The 18521-nt window shown below is 36.1% G+C and overlaps 3 protein-coding genes and 1 long non-coding RNA gene across 12 annotated transcripts; all 4 read right to left on the reverse strand.

The window, feature by feature from the left end:
* Nucleotides 1–1138: 1138 nt before the first annotated feature.
* LOC120011736 (F-box/LRR-repeat protein At3g26922-like) lies at nt 1139–3893 on the reverse strand. Its single transcript, XM_038862846.1, has 4 exons — nt 3732–3893; nt 2045–3032; nt 1726–1884; nt 1139–1645 (listed from the first exon to the last, which is right to left on the reverse strand). Exons 1-4 carry the CDS (start codon nt 3812–3814, stop codon nt 1379–1381), a joined length of 1497 nt encoding a protein of 498 aa, XP_038718774.1. The 5' UTR covers nt 3815–3893; the 3' UTR covers nt 1139–1378.
* Nucleotides 3894–5077: 1184 nt separating this feature from the next.
* Nucleotides 5078–7889, reverse strand: LOC120011737 (F-box/FBD/LRR-repeat protein At4g26340-like). Its single transcript, XM_038862847.1, has 4 exons — nt 7713–7889; nt 6050–7043; nt 5726–5893; nt 5078–5644 (listed from the first exon to the last, which is right to left on the reverse strand). Exons 2-4 carry the CDS (start codon nt 7034–7036, stop codon nt 5381–5383), a joined length of 1419 nt encoding a protein of 472 aa, XP_038718775.1. The 5' UTR covers nt 7037–7043; nt 7713–7889; the 3' UTR covers nt 5078–5380.
* A 1144-nt stretch (nt 7890–9033) lies between these two features.
* Nucleotides 9034–10288, reverse strand: LOC120013920. The gene is made up of 5 exons (XR_005471496.1): nt 10197–10288; nt 9996–10091; nt 9704–9900; nt 9284–9369; nt 9034–9182 (listed from the first exon to the last, which is right to left on the reverse strand). It is a non-coding gene; the product is annotated as an uncharacterized LOC120013920 (long non-coding RNA).
* Nucleotides 10289–13089: 2801 nt separating this feature from the next.
* LOC120013466 lies at nt 13090–18483 on the reverse strand. Of its 9 annotated transcripts, XM_038865287.1 has the most exons (10): nt 18177–18479; nt 17945–18085; nt 17348–17680; nt 17212–17258; nt 16681–16743; nt 15695–15827; nt 15470–15574; nt 15312–15393; nt 14630–15216; nt 13090–13820 (listed from the first exon to the last, which is right to left on the reverse strand). In XM_038865287.1, the coding sequence occupies exons 2-7, from the start codon at nt 18072–18074 to the stop codon at nt 15558–15560; spliced, it is 723 nt and encodes a 240-aa protein (XP_038721215.1). In that variant the 5' UTR covers nt 18075–18085; nt 18177–18479; the 3' UTR covers nt 13090–13820; nt 14630–15216; nt 15312–15393; nt 15470–15557. The 9 variants fall into 9 exon arrangements, with proteins under 9 accessions (XP_038721215.1, XP_038721214.1, XP_038721212.1 ...); XM_038865286.1 differs by having other exon boundaries at nt 14630–15393; XM_038865284.1 differs by having other exon boundaries at nt 13090–13420; nt 13740–13820; nt 14630–15574; nt 18177–18478.
* Nucleotides 18484–18521: the final 38 nt, after the last annotated feature.

Consider the following 18521-nt stretch of genomic DNA (forward strand, 5'->3'; position numbering starts at 1 on the left):
GTAATATTTAGTGGTTCCTGATATTCCTTAATGCTTCTAACAAAATTCTATCACACCTTTTTGATAATCTAAACAACATCTTCGTCCTCAAGCTCATGCTCCTGCCGTGCAAACGAGTGCCACAATGCAATTTAAATTTGGAATGATGTCTCCACTCAAGAAATTTTGGAGACTACAAATTCTCGATTGGATGGTTGGGTTTTAGGGTTTCAAGGAGGAGAAAGAAGTAAGTTAGGGGCAAAATGGTAGGGTCAAGAAGGGGTGTTGGTAGATTATGTTTTTTGAAGGTCAAAAGGTATACTTACTTAAATAAAGGGTGCAAATAGTCCTCATCTTCACCTTCCTAACTCTATGAAGTGATCAATTGACCAGAGTAAGCAAGTTTTGATGAGGATCATCGTGTAGATAGAAACAAAGAAAAAAGAAAAAAGAAAACCATAACTGAAATTTAACCAACAAATTAAGCAGTTCCACTCCTAGTCCTATCATCACATTTACAAATGCAGAAACTGATCCTACATATAACATCTACATTTAACTTTACACGAATGCATTACAGCTACAATGGAAAAGGGTCATCTATCAGGGAGTATCAGCTAAACATAAAACTGTATTTCAATTCACAAATAAATAAAAAGAATGCAACTTTCCCAATTATTTTCACTGCTACTTATAAAGCTCAACTTTAGGTAAAAAAAAAAAACAATAATCAGTGATTTGAACAATCGCATATTATTTATTACATAACCCTATACCTTACGCAATCCTGTTTTCCTTCATGAAAACAAGCTTAAAAATCCTCCTTGTATTTCAATTGAGTCATGCATTGGAGCCAGAAGAACAAAACGAACACTGAGCTCAAAGAGGGAAAAAAATTTCCCCACACATGAACACGCGGAGAGACTCAGCAGAAAATAATTCTCGACTATCCAACCAGAAGGAAATCACAAACCATCATTTATCTCCAGAAATTTGGAGTTTGTTCTCAAGAAATGTAGATAGCTCATTTGCTACACAGTACACACCACATATAAAACAAGCCCAACATTGTACTCCAAAGTAGGCAAAAGGAAGAAATTGCAAAAGTGTAGCTATTACATAAGAATAGATCAGTTCTTGACTTCTTGTGTGTCAAACATCATTCATAATGCTACAATAAATAATCAACACAAACAAAGAATTTTCAATAGATATACTTGTCAGTTGTCAAGAACAGCCTTAACAACAAGGGGACAGAAACCAAAGAAAGTTCATGTGTTACATAAACGCGATAGATAAACATGAAAAGAAATGTACATTGCCACTCAATCAAAAACGACTTCAGACCATGGGCGTCGAGTTCTTTAAAAGGGGGCAGAAACCAAAGGAAGTTGATATGTTACAGAAACTCAATTACACAACTCTTTGAGTCTTTGGGTAGTGCTTTTTCTAGCTGCTTGGAAATGTAGACCAACTTATCAGGATTACTTGACAGACATTTTGCACAGTAGAGCTTTATCCTCTCCAACACTGCACACCTCTTCAAAACAAACTTCAAAAAACTCACCTCTGGCGCCTGCCCACTAAAATATTGCAGGCTACATGTTTTGAGGCTCAACATAGGACACTGAGTTGTCAAATCTCTCGCCCACCTTCCACCATGTACCTATGTGACAGGGAAAGAGAATATTGTGACAAGCCTTCAAAGACCAAAAGCTTTTAAATCTCTATGGACCAGAGATTTACCTTCCTAACAACAAGAGATTCAAGGATATGTGAATTTTGAAGAAAGTCCTTTAGTATATCACTTGTTTCGCTTGTCATCGTTGCATTCACTTCCAAAGAGGTCAGATAACCAAATTTAGGGATGATCTTCTCCCCCATAAATGCAAAATCACTGAGACGCTTGGAACAAGTAAACAAAATGAACTGTTAGCAATACTGCAATCATGTGCTTGCTAGTAGGTACAAAGAAATTTTTTCCCAGCAAAGAAAATAAAAGAAAGAAGCAAGAGATGAATCGCATGTCAGAATTTTTATTTAAAGCATTATAAAGAAGTTATACCTCCATGGTGTCATTATCAATTTTTATCGATTTGGCAAAACGAATTCCATTGAAGAGATTAGCTGCGTGGGATGAAGATTTGTCATTGCGCAGAAAGCCTCCCACGTGTATAGATGCATCAACTAAAGAAGACAAGTTATCTAGAAGCAAATCAAATGTCAAGTCCCCTGTATAACTGAAGTACATAAGATTTTCTACATTCAGCCTGAGATGACAATACAGGTTATCAGCAGAATCAAAAGAAAAATCCAAAGCTAAGCTCTTTAGTGTTGGGATAGAGATTGTGGCAGTGATCATATTCCATGTGCAACGAGTCAATTCCAATTCTTCAAGGACTGTAAGACCAGAAAATAATTTATGGATAGAAACATCATCTTTGAAGTTAACACGACAAAGATGTAAAACCGTGAGGTTTGGAAGGCAGATGGTTCCAGGAAGTTCCAAATCACAGGATACTTTGACTTTCAATGTCCTTAACGTTTTGCAGCTATAAAGACAGTCTGGCAACAGAAGTCTTCTTTGTGAAGGCAATGAGGAGGGATCCAAGAATTTATACATGTACTTTTTTTCAGAATAGAGTGAGAGACGAAGCTCTTGAACTTGTCGTCTAACGGCAGCAAGGATCCAAGGATTGGCACATGAACAATGAAGATAATCATCAAGTGAGAGACGGAACTTCTTAATATTAGAAGAAGGGAGCAGAAGCACTTTTTCCACGAAATGAGTGAAGCTCTTAAACCTCCACTCTTCCCCCTTTCCGTAGTTACAAATGCATTTTAAGTCTAAGTTGGTAACTGAGATCCATAGATCCTTCCACCTTGTAGATAGTATGCAAGTTGCTACAGCATCTTTAGTTGGAAGGAGAGACAGGATGCAATGGAGAATACAATCCGGCAATTGACTGATTCTATCTTCATTCTCACCCACATTTTCTACTTCATCAATCTTCTGTCCTTTTGGACTTGACAACATACAAATCGCATTCATTCTTCACATTGAAAAGGGAAGCATGAGTTCCCAGGTAATGTTCAAAATCTCATTAATAATCACTTCTCAAGGAAAAGCAGAATGAAAACACTGAGCAAGCATAGTAAGCACATAATCCACATACATCAGTTACAGTGAGTGAAAAAATAATAAAAATGCTAGAACATGAATAATCAACTCAAACAAAAGTTTTCAAAACAGAAAGCATATTCAATCCCTTCAACTTTTGAAAAAAAATATAAAGTGGGAAAATTGAAGGCAGTCAAATGAAACATAATTGGTCATCTGAAGCAGGGTATTTTTATGAGCACTGACACTTCATATTGCAATCCTCTCTTCTTTGGGGACAAATGTCAAATCTAGTTCATCATGCTTATAATATCAAAACCACTTGTTCAGTTCAGCCCAACCATGAATGCAGTAAAATATAGATCCATCACCTTCACAGTATAATACCCATATATTTATTCCATAATCTAAGAAAACTCGGTTCAGCCTCCATTTTCGAATCTAAAATATCAAAATCGGAACACAACGCCATTGTTTTTGACGGGTCTATCAAATTTACCCCTATTTTGAATGCATAACAAGGAAATCACATCATCCCAAAAGGAGGAAAAAAAAAGAAACGAAACCCACCATGTTTGGTGAAAGTGGCTGATACCCTTTAATAGAGAGAAGGAAAAAAAAACAATGATACCTGAAGAAGAGTTCAATGGTTGATAAACAGAAGAAAGAATGTAGCTTTTTATGGCCTGGAAAACGGAAAGGAAAACTGGGCATTCTGCAGAACTGAAAATTAGGGATAGAATAGAATGCTCTGCGAAAGTCTACCAGGATTTATAGAAGATCCTAAAACCAATTGCCGCCTTTGGAGCCCAAATGCCCAATTTTTATTTGGTGCTTTTTCTTTTTTTTTTTGTACGCGCCTCTTTTTTGCTCGGGTACTAATTTAGTGGTCACTAACCGTCTCGTGGGCCAAGGTCTAGCCCAAGTCGCCTGAGCTTGCGAGCCAAACCCCGACTCAAGCTCGAAAAAATATCAGATTTAGTGAACATAAAATACTTATGGACGAATTTGGGTCTTAGTTTTGGGGTCTGGATAAGCCATGTTGGACTCATTTATTGAATATTCAAACCATATTGTTTGATCACTCAAAAAAAATTCTCAAAAAAAAAAAGAAGATCACTCAAAATTTGAATTTGTATTTTGTTTACCTTTTGATGCAGCGGGACCAGAATACTCTTACTGGAGCAGCCATTGGAGGAAGATTGAGTATTGAACAAGGGAGATTTACCCGTCCTTATGTGTTGATCGAATCATATTGCAGCTAAAATACATTTTTGGGGTAACTGGATAAGCCATGTTGGACTCATTTATTGAATATTCAAACCATATTGTTTGATCACTCAAAAAAAGTTCCCAAAAAAAAAGATCACTCAAAATTTGAATTTGTATTTTGTTTACCTTTTGATGTAGCCGGACCAGAATACTCTTACTGGGGCAGCGATTGGAGGAAGATTGAGTATTGAACAAGGGAGATTTACCCGTCGTTGTTTGTTGATTGAATCATATTGCCCTTCCTTGAGCGGGATATCAGAAAGCTCCAATGGGCATACGTATTTTCTGATAATTTCAATGAGAAGGAGCCTCTGGTGAAGACAGTGAACAAGATTTTGGCTTGTATTTATTGTCATTGATGCCTTTTTTATAATGTAAACTGTAAAGATAGTACTACCTTGAATTCTTTTGAACTGTTGATCAACAGAGTAAATTCGCCATCACTTTTCCTTTTGAAGATATTGTTAGCACAAAATTTCTTTGAATAATGTCTTCCAAAAATTGTTGTAAGTTGTAACTACACAGAAAAGCAATAAAGTGGCATTGCTGCTAATCCACCTTCTCTTTTTCTTTGAAATCAATCTCAACAATGAAAATTTATTTGAACTAGTCTTCCAAAATCCTTAAGGGTGCACAGAAAAACAGTGAAGTGTACATTGCTGATTACAAATCAGTATTAAGAACACTGACAAGCAAAAATAACATCTTAAGCTCATAGTACCATATATTAGGTTAATCAGTGGCAACACATCAATCCCTATTATTGTGAAAATGAGGAACAAAACATATCAACATGTTCCTAGACTACAACTGAAAAATGAAGTCGGCAATCGATAGACCTGTCAAGAACAAGTAAAGAACAATAGATATACCTGCCAAGAACAGCCTAAACAAGGTGACAGAAACCAAAGGAAGTTCATGTGTACATTGCCACTCGATCAAAAACGACTTCGGACCATGAACTTTTAGTTCTTTAAAAGGGGGCATAAACCAAAGGTAGTTTGTGTGTTACAGAAACTCAATTACACAACTCTTCGAGTCTTTGGGTAGTGCTTTTTCTAGCTGCTTGTAAATATACTCTAACTTCCCAGGATTACTTGACAGACATTTTGCACAGTAGAGCTTTATCCTTTCCAACACTGCACACCTCTTCAAAACAAACTTCAAAAAGCTCATCTCAGGCGCCTGCCCACTAAAATATAGCAGGATACATGTTTTGAGGCTCAACATAGGACACTGAGTCGAATCTCTTGCCCACTGTCCACCATGTACCTATGTGACAGGGAAAGAGAATATTTGTGACAGGGCTTCAAAGACCAAAAGCTTTTAAATCTTCATGGACCAGAGATTTACCTTCCTAACAACAAGAGATTCAAGGATAGGTGAATTTTGAAGAAAGTCCTTGAGTATATCACTTGTTTCACTTGTCATCGTTGCATTCACTTCCAAAGAGGTCACATAACCAAATTTAGGGATCGCCTCCTCCCCCAGGACCCCCACAAATACAATATCACAGAGACGCTTGGAACAAGTAAACAAAATGAACTGTTAGCAATACTACAATCATGTGCTTGCTAGTAGGTACAAATTTTTTCCCAGCAAAGAAAAAAAAAGAAAGAAGCAAGAGATGAATTGCATTGTCATAATTTTTATCTAAAGCATTAAAAGAAGTTATACCTCCATGGTGTCATTATCAATTTTTATTGATTTGGCAAAACGAATTCCATTGAAGAGATTAGCTGCGTGGGATGGAGCTTCATCATGGCGCACAAAGCCTCCCACGTGTAAAGATGCATCAACTAAAGAAGACGAGTTACCTAGAAGCAAATCAACTTTCAAGTCACCTGTATAACTGAAGTACATAAGATTTTCTACATTCAGCCTGAGACATCCATACATGTCATCACCAGGATCCAAAGAAAAATCCAAAGTTAAGCTCTTTAGTGTTGGGATAGAGATTGTAGCAGTGAAGATATTCCATTTGCAACGAGTCAATTCCAATTCTTCAAGGACTGGAAGACCAGCGAATAATTTATGGATAGAAACATCATCTTCAAAGTTAACGTGATAAAGATGTAAAACCGTGAGGTTTGGAAGGCAGATGGTTCCAGGAAGTTCCAAATCACAGGATACTTTGACTTTCAATGTCCTTAATGTTTTGCAGGTATAAAGACAGTCTGGCAACAGAAATCTTCTTTGAGAAGGCATTAAGGAGGGATCCACGAATTTATACATGTACTTTTTTTGAGAATAGAGTGAGAGACGAAGCTCTTGAACTTGTCGTCTAACGGCAGCAATGATCCAAGGATTGGCATATGAACGATGAAGATAATCATCAAGTGAGAGACGAAACTTCTTAATATTTGAAGAAGGGACCAGAAGCACTTTTTTCACGAAATGAGTGAAGCTCTTAAACTTCCAGTCTTCCCCCTTTCTGTAGTTACCAGTGCATTTTAAGTCTAAGTTGGTAACTGAGATCCATAGATCCTGCCACCTTGTGGATAGTATGCAAGTTGCTACAGCATCTTTAGTTGGAAGGAGAGACAGGATGCAATGGAGAATACAATCCGGCAATTGACTGATTCTATCTTCATTCTCACCCACATTTTCTACTTCATCAATCTTCTGTCTTTTTGGAATTGACGACATACAAATCACATCCATTCTTCACCTTGAACAGGGAAGCATGAGTTCCCAGATAATGTTAAAAATCTCACTTTAATAATCACTTCTCAAGAAAAGCCAGAATGAAAACACTGAGCAAGCATCGTAAACACAAAATGCACATACATCAGTTACAGTGAGTGAAAACATAATAGAAAATGCTAGAACATAAATAATCAACTCAAAACAAAATTTTCCGAAACAGGAAGCATATTCAATCCCTTCGGCTTTTGGAAAAATATAAAGTGCGAAAATTGAAGGCAGTGAAAAGAAACAAAATAGGTCATCTGAAGCAGGGAATTTGTGTGAGCACTGATACTTTAATCCTATTTTGGGGACAAATGTCAAATCTAGTTCATCGTGCTTATAGTATCAAAACTACTTGTTCAGTTTAGCCCAACCATGAATACGGAGAACTATAGATCCATCACCTTCGCAGTACAATACGCAACCATACCCATATATTTAATTCCAATTTCGCATCTAAAATATCAAAATGGGAACCCAACGCCATTGTTTTTGATGGGTCTATCAAATCTACCCCTATTTGAAAGCAAATTGAGGAAATCAATTCATCCCAAAAGAAATTATATATATATATAAAAAAAACGAAACCCGCCATATTTGGTGAAAGAAGCTGATACCCTCTAATAGAGAGAAGAAAAAGAAACGATACCTGAAGAAGAGTTCAACGGGTGAGAAACAGAAGAAAGAACGTAACTTTTATGGCCTCAAAAGGAAAAGGAAAAAATGGGTTTTCTATGGAAAGTGAAAATTAGGGCTCAGGATTCATAGAAGATCGTAAAACCAATTGCCGCCATCTGAGCCAAAAGCCAATTTCTATTTGCCGCTTTTTTCCCCCTATCATATCATTTATTCATATGCATTTTATTATGTAAACTGTAATTAATTTCAGCTTCCGTACTAACGAGAGATGACTCAGTAGTTGACAATAAATTGGGTTAAGTATATATATGTTCAATATTTAATATCAATGAAAAACATATTTTTTTAAGGGTATTAAAAAAAATTTCAGCCTCCATGAAACGGGCCAAAAGATGATCAATGTATAAATTCAAAAAATTTAGGTGATCAAATTACAAATTTGAACATTCCATCCTTTAGTCGTGATGTAATCGTAATGTGATCATTTAATTGTAAGTTGCAACATGATTTCTCTGTTGATAATGAAAAGTGTGCTTATTAAAAATATTAATGTGATCATTTAATTTTTATTTTGTAACGTGACTTAAATACCGAAAACAAAAAGTGTGCTTATTAAAAATATCATAAATTGTAATTATTTAAAAATCCTATAGTATATCAGTATCACACTTCATATGTGAATTAAATAATTATCAATTAATATAGCTCAATTATCCTAACATTAATATCATATCTGAGAAGCTTAACATTATTATACAATATTAAACTAGTCGTGTACCCGTACTACACACGTTTTTTATTCATCTTTTTTAAACATATATGTATGTCAGTGTGAGATAATAAAAATTATATGTGCAAGCTTCAGAAATTATGTTCCAAAACATCAATAGACGCATGCGTATTTTTTTGTATTAATTCATTTTTTCATTTGACTTTTGGGATATAAGCTTGTACATTTTTTTGATAAAAGAATTGGTGGTTGGCTTTTGCATATAATAAGTCACATTTTTTTTATTTGACATGTCTACTCGCATAATTATTTTTATAAATCACTTTATTAAATCGTCTTTATGTGAATTTGTTATCGCCGGTTTATATTCACATTTGGTTTACTTTTTTTTAAAAAGGAAACTGCTTTAAATGTGGAGTTTTTGAATTTATATTTTGCTTTGGCATTATAGAGATACTTTGTAACATGGCGGGATCAATGGCCAGACTTTCATATATTTAAAGTGCAAGTACTACTTCAATTGACATAGTAAAAGCTAAATTTGTATTCTTAATAAAAATGAAAGACTAAATTTTTCTTAGCCATTATATAAACTTACTAGTGTCCGACCCGCGCGTTGCCGCGGGATGTCTGTAATAAAATGTCAGTAATGTTTTTCCTATCTTAGTTAAAATATGACAATGAAGTTGAGTATCACACTCCAGCCAGAACGTTTAGACATCTTCACAGGTTCAATGCTTTTTGATAGACCTCATTTATGCATGAAAGGAAAAAAAAACTGTGTTATGTTCCATAAATTGTTCCTACAAAAATTTATAGATAAATACATCCACAAAGATGAGAACCAATACCTTGACAACTCAGAGAATGTGTTGCATCTCAGTAGCTTTAGGCTCCAGGAAGAGGTCACCTAATTTATTTTTTTTCATTTGCTTCCCTACAAAACATAATATAAAGTTGGGTATCTTCACAATGAGATTGGTAAAGTGTTTGCTTCTTTTTTTGAGTGTCACTCAAAACCAACCAACCAACCCGGAAACGCCATAAAACCCAGAGCCAATTACCCGTCAAAAATCGAAGAATTGAACCATAAAATCTGAAACAAAATCATGTAATCGAAACAATTAAGGTGAATCATAAGAGAGCAGAAAAATAGAGGCATACCCAGATCGCACTCAACCTATGAACCCCACCTAACACCCACACTGAATCCACACCAAAGAACCACAGGCACAAATGATAAACGTCAACCCACAACTGAAGAAACTCACCTGAGAATAAAAGAGAGTTGAACATTGCTTGCAAAACAACAGAGCCTGTAGTTAGAAGCTTCAGCATTCCCTTTGACAGGAGCATTAACAATTGCCTTTCCCCTCTAACATTCAGCCTATTTGATCTCTTTGAGGAATTGACTATTTGGTTCTTCATCATTAATCCAGCATTCGTTCTGGTAGTACAACCAGCTAATCTGCTCCCAGAAAACCCAGAGTTTCAGATTTAGCAATTAATGGTAGTCAATGTATTGTACCTAACCAAAACCATATGCGAATGAAGTATCCATACCATTAGCTCCTCCACACTGCAATCCACCAACCTGTCTTCAGAGTGCCTTCTCCTCGGCTAGTTTCTTGTTCCATCTATCATAAGAGAATGCGACCGCTGAATTCATTTCAGTATTTGAGAAGCACCCAATATCAGATAAATCTCAAAACTAAAAGAAATGTAACGTGTGATTTATTGGAAGTAATGTTCATTGATTCTTACATGGATATTAGGCTATTCCTCCAATATTCCTGGATCAATCCGTCCTTGGTATGCATGGATCTTAACTTCATTACATGATAATGAGAACAAAACCTGCAGAAACTTCCATGTAATATCAATCAGAATCCACCCACACACGATACCATCTTGACTTACTAAAGAAGCATTGCCTTGAAACACGACAACAATGGAGCAATTAACACCAACATGACCCAAGCTTATGCTTATTTCGTTAAACATGTAATTCCCTCAATTTAAAATCTTGATGAAGTAAACTTACTTTCAGCAAAAATTAACAAAGCAACAGACAAAGCCGATGAAATGAACCTGTACAAAAAATCGACCACACCAGCATCAAGAAAATCATCAAACCATACATAGCTGACACACATGGATCAACAATCTACCAAACCTTCAAAATCCCACCACAGATCGATCCAACTTCAGCTACCAAACCTGCAAAATGAGATCAGATCACTTTAAAACCCACACCTAACACCAGCAGCCAAAAACTCCCACAAACAACAAAACCCCAGATCAACACATTGATGGATTAAGCACGACTCTATTGTGGTTCATGAATCAAACACACAGCAAAAAGAAGACGAAGAAAGAGTTCCGTACCAAACCGAACACACAAGGGAAGTAAATTGGAGAAGGCAAGACAAAATAGCAATTGTGAAATTCATGCACTTGAATAAACCCAACTCAAGATGCTGATGAAATTCAGCTGTACCAAAATCAAAGGCAAAAGCATCAAAAAGATAATCACATGGTGGATTTAAGCCGTACCCAAATAAACCACAAAAAGCATGAAGAAGCTGATGAGAGAAACGACACCCGACAGACGAAATGGCCACACACATCGAAGAAAACACACTAAAAAGGGAAATTAACAGACTAAGAAGGATTTGAGTTGACAAACCTGCAAAACAACAGGCGATCGAACACAATCTCGAAACTCCACCTCACACCCGTAGCCCAATCCCGCACGAATCGCCGCAACAATTTCAAAATCAGATGGAATCTGTCACTTAACTTAACTACAATTGCAATATACTCCATTCGAATCGAACAAAGGCAAACCGACATAAACACAACGATTAGCAAAAAAAATTGTCAAATAATGGAAGAAAGAAACACGAAAACAATGCAAATTCCATAAATTGGTATCTTCCATTGCTCTCAGCTAACAACACCAACGCGCTCAATTTAGATCAATTATTGACAGCAAAAATGAAACGGAGCACTGAAATTGATGAACAACATAGCAAAGAAGCTCCAATCTTTCCCATAATACTGAAGCAAATAAGCAACCGAACACAGTATTGGAGCTCCGTCTAACACCCGTAGCACAATCCTGCACAAATCGCCACCACCGAACACAACTGGTTCATGCACGAAGCATCTCTTTACCAAAATTCATGAACCCAGGCATTTGTCGTCATGCGATGCTGTCTCAAACAGTCAGCCACAGTAGCAAAAGCAGCAGCACAAAATGACAAAAGGAACTCTATAGCTAACACAACAAAACGTCACCGTTCACCGACGAAACAAATACAACACACAAACGTCGTTGTTTTGCGCTACCAAACAATACACGAACCACATCCAAAAAGACGGCCAAACTCTCGACTGTAGAAAACACACTCTACTCGCCACCTCAGCACAGGCCCACCAGGGGCTTTATATATAAGTAATAGATATGTAGTAAAACTCTCTAACGCCCAAAAGAGGTGAGGTCCAAAAAGTAATTTTTTGGGCCTGTTTATTTATTCGGCCAGTATACCTTGTCTTATGTGTGAGTCCGGCAACGAAGACCAAAAGCAGGGACTTGTTGAACATATCTTGACCACCATTGTAACATACTATTTATAGCGAGAAAAGTCTGTGGATGGTGAAATAAAGTTATGATATGCATTAGTTACTCTCATACTCTTGGCATTCTATGGGACATGAACGAACATATCTAATGTCATTAATTGGGAACAGTATTTGCATTAGTCATTGAAATAGATTCATGATTTGTCGTAGTTATTCCTTTGGAGTATTTGCTACACTGTGGGATTACAAAAAAAATGTTATTTATTGGGAACATCATTTGAGAAAATTGAATTTTATATGTAGCTCAAGATTAACGCGTCTCATCAAGTATCACATTTGAAATAATTAATGCTTTGATTTAAGTGCGTTTCATTATTACAATGTCATCTAATTGTATCACCATTAACGTGATTGACGGAGCTTAAGAGTCAATATTATATATGGTAATCCAAAATTTGTGTACATTAATCTGGGAGGTTGAGTTTTTTTTTTTTGCTTTACAATCTTAATAATGTAGCATTTGATCTTAATGATAATAAATTTAACATAAATACATTTGGATGTAATCATTGGAGTGTTGGAGGCAAATTCATGCATATTGATTTAAAGCTAATCCTTTCTTCTATTTTTTGGAATATCTTTTTTTTTTTTTAAATTTCTAAATAGAAAATGAATTAACAGGTGACATGCTTTTGAGACAACACAAAATTGACCTGGCATATCTAAATCAAAGATTAACTTTCTCTCACTTACAGGATTTCAATAACCAAAATGATATACGTCCATAATTTTCTCATTCATAAACTTACATAATCTAAGTGGCAAGCCAGATAGACATATGCATACCACATGTTTATATAAGTTTATGGATGTTTAAGATCCCCGAATTGTTCAATTCAACGCAAGTGATCTTCAATCACAAATTCACAATAAACCATTGACAATCTCCATAAAATAAACGGATGCATAATCAAACATGTAAACAAAAATGGAGATATGCATGCCACATGTTTATATAAGTTTATGGATATTTAAAATCCCCGAATTGTTCAATTCAACGCAAGTGATCTTCAATCACAAATTCACAATAAACCATTGACAATCTCCATAAAATACGCGGATGCATAATCAAACATGTAAACAAAAATGGAGACATCGATTTAACAAGGAAACCCTTATTACAAACCCCTCTAAAATTCACAATAGAGAATCAAGCATACAAAAGGAACACCCTAAATCACAAACGCACACAAGAGAATGCACTTATAAATCCCCAATCGACTTGACTTCACCAGGTTGAGAGAACCACTCTGATCCAAAATTAAGTTCTCAGGGGTTGGGATCGAGATTGTAGCACTCTTCTTTTCATCCGCAGCCAGCCAATTGCAACTCTTTAAGGACTGGAAGACCAGAAAATAATTTATGGATGGAAGCGTCATCGGCAAACTTAACGTGACTAAGATGTAAAGTATGAAGGCAAATGGTTCTAGGAAGCTCTAAGCCACATGACAAGTTCACATTCAATGTGCTTAATGTTTTGCATGTACAAAGACAATGGGACAACAAAAGTTTTGCTTGTGAAGGGGTTGAGAGAGAAAGCTCTTGAACTAGTCGTCTAACAGCAGCAAAGATCCAAGAATTGACACATAACCCATGCAAAGAATCATCAAGTGAGAGATGGAAGTACATTTGAATATCTAAAGAATGGAGAAGAAGCACCTTTTCCAAATGGCATCCACATTATCCCCTTCATCTATCTTCTGTTTTTTCGGACTAGACAACATAGAAATGGCATCCATTCTTCTCCTTGAAAAAAGGATGCATGAGTTCCCAATTAATAGTCACTTTTCAAAGAAATGCAGAATGAAGAAACTGCAAAAGTGTAGCTATTACATAAGCATAGATCAGTCCTTGCATGTGAAAACACCAACAATAATAATCGACTCAAACAAATAATTTCCAAAATACAAAGCATATTCAATACCTTCAGCTTTTGTAAAAAAATAAAGTACGAAAATTTTAAGGCAATGAAAATTGAAGAGACAAAATTGGACATCTGAAGAAACAGGGAGTTTGGATTTACTGATTTAGCACCGACACTTCAATCATACTGCAAATCTCTCTTCTTTTTTTGGGACAAATGTCAAATGACTCAAATCTAGTTCCATCATGTTTATAATGAACTGTTAAAAAAAAAAAATTGTGATATTTCTTGCTGACAAGTAGATGATGCCAGACAATAAGAAATCAAAGCTACTTCTTCTGTTCAGCCCCAATACCAAACACTGTAAAATATAGATCCATCACCTTTACAGTATAAATGCCCTAATATTCTCTACAAAAAAAATCATACCCATATATATACAAGTCTAAAACTCCATTCAGTTGCCATTTTCACATCTAAACTATCAAAATCGGAACTCAATGCCATTTATGTTTGAAAGGTTTATCCCTATTTTAAATGCAAAATCAGGAACTCAGTTCAACTCATATAAAAAAGAACGAAATACACCATGTATGGAGAAGGAACCTGATGCACACTAACAGCAAAAAAAAAAGAAGAAGAAATTAATAAAAATCAGAAATAGAGAGAAGAAAAGAAATGACACCTGAAGAAGAGTTCACTGGCTGAGAAACAGGATGCAACTTTTCTGGCTTCAAAAGGGGAAAGGAAGACATGGTTTTTTTTTCCTAGTAGAACTGATAAATAGGGGAGCATAGGAGGATGAGCGGGGGTCCTACAGCAGACCCTGCTGTAGTGGCTGTCAAAGACACTACAAATTTTTTTTATTAAAAAATCATTGATCTCCAATGGTATTTTTTTGTCCCAAAAAAATCAAATTGAATGTGAAAAAAAATATGAAAATTATGGACCGTTGAATATAATCCCGAAACATTCTATGTCTTTTTCACGTTCAATTTGAGTTAAGAAACCCAGTAATTAACATTATTTTTATGATTATGTAAACTCACCAATTAACATTACTTTTTTAAAAAAAAAAAAATGATATTAGGAAAAACAAATATGAGATTAGGCTAAAAAAATTCAGCTAGAAGATTTCATCTCCGACCAACAAACCCAACTCGACCACTGGGATAGTTGACCCTCGGGTTAGCGGCTGATGGAATATAGTGTACTTTACTAAGTGCAACAGAAAATTTTCTCTGTTATTGCTAAATCCTGAATCCAACATAACTACAAAAATACAGCGGAAATTTAGTCAGCCGCAATTGCAAACATTCAATGAATTCAAAATGTTTCCTCCTGTTGCAGAAGTTTTAAATACTAACCTATGAGCTCATGAAAGCGTATTAGAAATGTAATATCGCCCGAATATCTTCTGTCATTACCAAACCCGATCAAGGGACATAACTGCATATTGGATCTAAATCACAATGTCACGCATTACAGGGAAAAATCAAAACATATAGTACAGGGCTGTTCATACAAGGCTAGAAGAAGTACTAGGAAACCATCTTCGCATCACAAATGTTGTATATCCTTGAATAACGGCTAATTGAAAGTTTTGAAGGAAATCAACCCTCTTCTGACTCTACATGAAGATGATAGAGATCATAAAAATAAAGAAAGTGGAGAAAATGATAATGCAAAAACTGTTTATGCACGTGTGTATGTAAAGACAGACACACGCATATTACTGTTAAGAGCATACCATGTATGGCTTCCATGTTATCGTCTTTGTAGACACCGAGGGGAGAGCCATGGACAGAAAGAAGCATCTCACCAGGTTTAGGAACTCGTAGAGTTTTGGGTGTCATGCCAATAGACAACCTCTGGCTGCTCACCTGTAACAATATTCATACCGTATTAGTATAGTCAGACATCGAGAAATTGAAAAGGCAAACGCTAATGCTGATCCAGATACTCCATTGGATTGCCAGTACAGAAAATGATATTCCTACGTACTATTAACTATCAAGATATTCTAAAAAATAAGTCATAATATCACGGTTTTCATAAGCCTACCTTGCAATGAAGCTATCATACATTCATTAAGAGACAATTGTTTCCTCAAAATGTAAACTAAAAACAATAAATCATAGATGCTTCTTCAATTAGTGAGTGCATATATCTAATAATACAAACTCAGCTTTCTTCATAATTCTAATTTGTCCATCTAATTTTAACGGGAGCCGCCTCTAGCTATTTATAATGGAAGAGACTTTCTATTCACATTCATTAGAAGAGATTCCTCTTATTAACCAGGGTCCTTTGTCTTGTCAACTAGAGTGCATCAACTAGCTTATTCAAAACTCAACAACCCGCACAAGCTCTGTGCACAAATCCTCATGGAGATCTTCAGCACACCAGAATGAAACACCAGTCATACTGATCACAACTTATATGAGTAGAACCCTATGTATTCAAACGTCTAAAAGGTATTCAGAAACGCCATAGCTTCTACTGAGTATGTTCGCCCAAGGTCTTGACTTATTGGACTTCATTTCCAAGCACTACATTATAGGATCAAACATTCAATTATCTGCTTAGTAGATCGGTTGGGCCTTTTAATTTGCTTAAGTATCACATAATCATTGGTGTCTTGGCACAAAAGTCAGTAATAACTAAATCCAAACAATTAAACAACATCAACACTGTCAAGGCTGAAAAATCAGATGTGGTAAAAAAGCTACATACCCCAGGAGTTTTGAGACCACTATGCATCCCAGGCATCTGATAGTCAGATGGATCCTCCATAAGCTATAAAAGCAAAAAATATACAGATTTATTATCTGATTGAAGAGCCCCTCAATATGCAGTGCTGTTTGGATATCACAAAAAAAATGGCTTGATGCTCTCATTCCATGAACAAGGAACATAACATGAGCAGATGCACCTAAAAGCTAATAAGAAAGTTATCATATCCCCAAACGCGAAAAACGAGAAGTGGGACACGAAAAAAACTTCATGGGCAGCACCAAGTAGCACCCAACAACATCAGAGGAGAACAAATTTCTTATCCTCACTCAGACTATATATCAGATGAACCTCTGTCAAGTAACGAAAGAAATACCATAACAACCCCCAACCCAACCCCCCATCCCCCCCCAGGTGTTATGGAAATACTGATATCCAAACAAGCCAAATAATATAAAACATCAATTTGAATCTACACAGGAACAAAAGCAGGCATTTAATAGAGGGGAATGGGAATCTCGTAGAACATACAAAGTCCCTGAACTTCAGATTATCAGCACCAAAGAGGCTTGTTTTCGCTGCATAGATAAAGCAACTCAAGGTCAAACACAAACAACAACAAATACTCAAATTACAGTCACCTAGGTATCAAATTGTGCAATATAACCTTCACTTGGCAAATCAATGCCACCAAACAATGAGATATTGGAGCAGTTAGGATGAACCATGGATAAGCGATGGAGAAGGGAAGCATTTATGTCTCTCTCATCACCATGGTTCATATTTAAATTTCCATCTCTATCATTCCATTTCACCTCACACTGTCCATTTTCTTCATTTTTCACAATGGACAGATTCAGTAGGTTCTCTTTAAAAAACTGAAGCACAGGTAATTGAAGCTGCTCCTCACTAAAGTAGGAACGGAGCAAATGCAAGGCTGTTAGCGAATGCTCAATCTCCACATCACGCATGGCCCTAACAGCACCAATTCTTCTCTCAACTGCAAAATTTTCAAGTGGAAGGCTAAAAAACAAAATGAAGTTTATCTCCTTCGAAATGTACTAAAAAAATGCACAAGAGAAGAGAATTACAATAATAATTAGGGTTTTCAAGGACCAAATCAATAAACTACAAAAAAAAATGCATAAAATGCAAAATTAAGCCTACAATTCCTCAAACAATGAATACTGCAAGTTCAATAATAGCGAACAAATACCTAAAAGAAGTATATACAAGTTAAACAAACCCTAATTAAGAACTGTACCGTCTTGGACCAAAATTGCAGCTTCTTTGTCCTCAATTTGGGTAGCCTTCACGTGGCCACAATTTTCATTGAGGGCCGGCGATGAGGCTGCGGCTTCCTTAACCGTCTTTTTAGCCCTTCTTTTCGCCATTGATACTAATCCTATAAATATATATTTATTCGTACATCATGTAAAGTAGCAAGTTCAGAAAATTTTATAACAAAAAAAAAACCCTAAATTGTGCGCAGGTACCTTTGATTCTGATAAATTTAGGTACGAATGCAGAGATGCCTGAGTAGCGGTTGCTGGACCGTTAAAAAATTTCGGGGCTGCAATACCTTCACCATTCTTGGGTTGAAAGGTGTGAAAGCATGTGATAATACTAAAATTACTCTACACAATAATGCTGATACAAGAGAGCGAGCTCCGAGCACCGAACTCCCCTTTTCACGAGTTAAAATATGATTTGAGCATAGGTGAGGCCCAAGAACAAACTCAGAACTCCCTTTGATCACTTTCCTTGTGCAGGTAATCTCAGTAATTTGGAACATGTGTTGGGGCCATTATCAACCGTCTCTAGGAGAGAGCACATTAATT

The sequence above is a fragment of the Tripterygium wilfordii genome, chromosome 13 (genome assembly GCF_013401445.1).
Source record: "Tripterygium wilfordii isolate XIE 37 chromosome 13, ASM1340144v1, whole genome shotgun sequence".
Lineage (NCBI taxonomy): Eukaryota > Viridiplantae > Streptophyta > Magnoliopsida > Celastrales > Celastraceae > Tripterygium > Tripterygium wilfordii.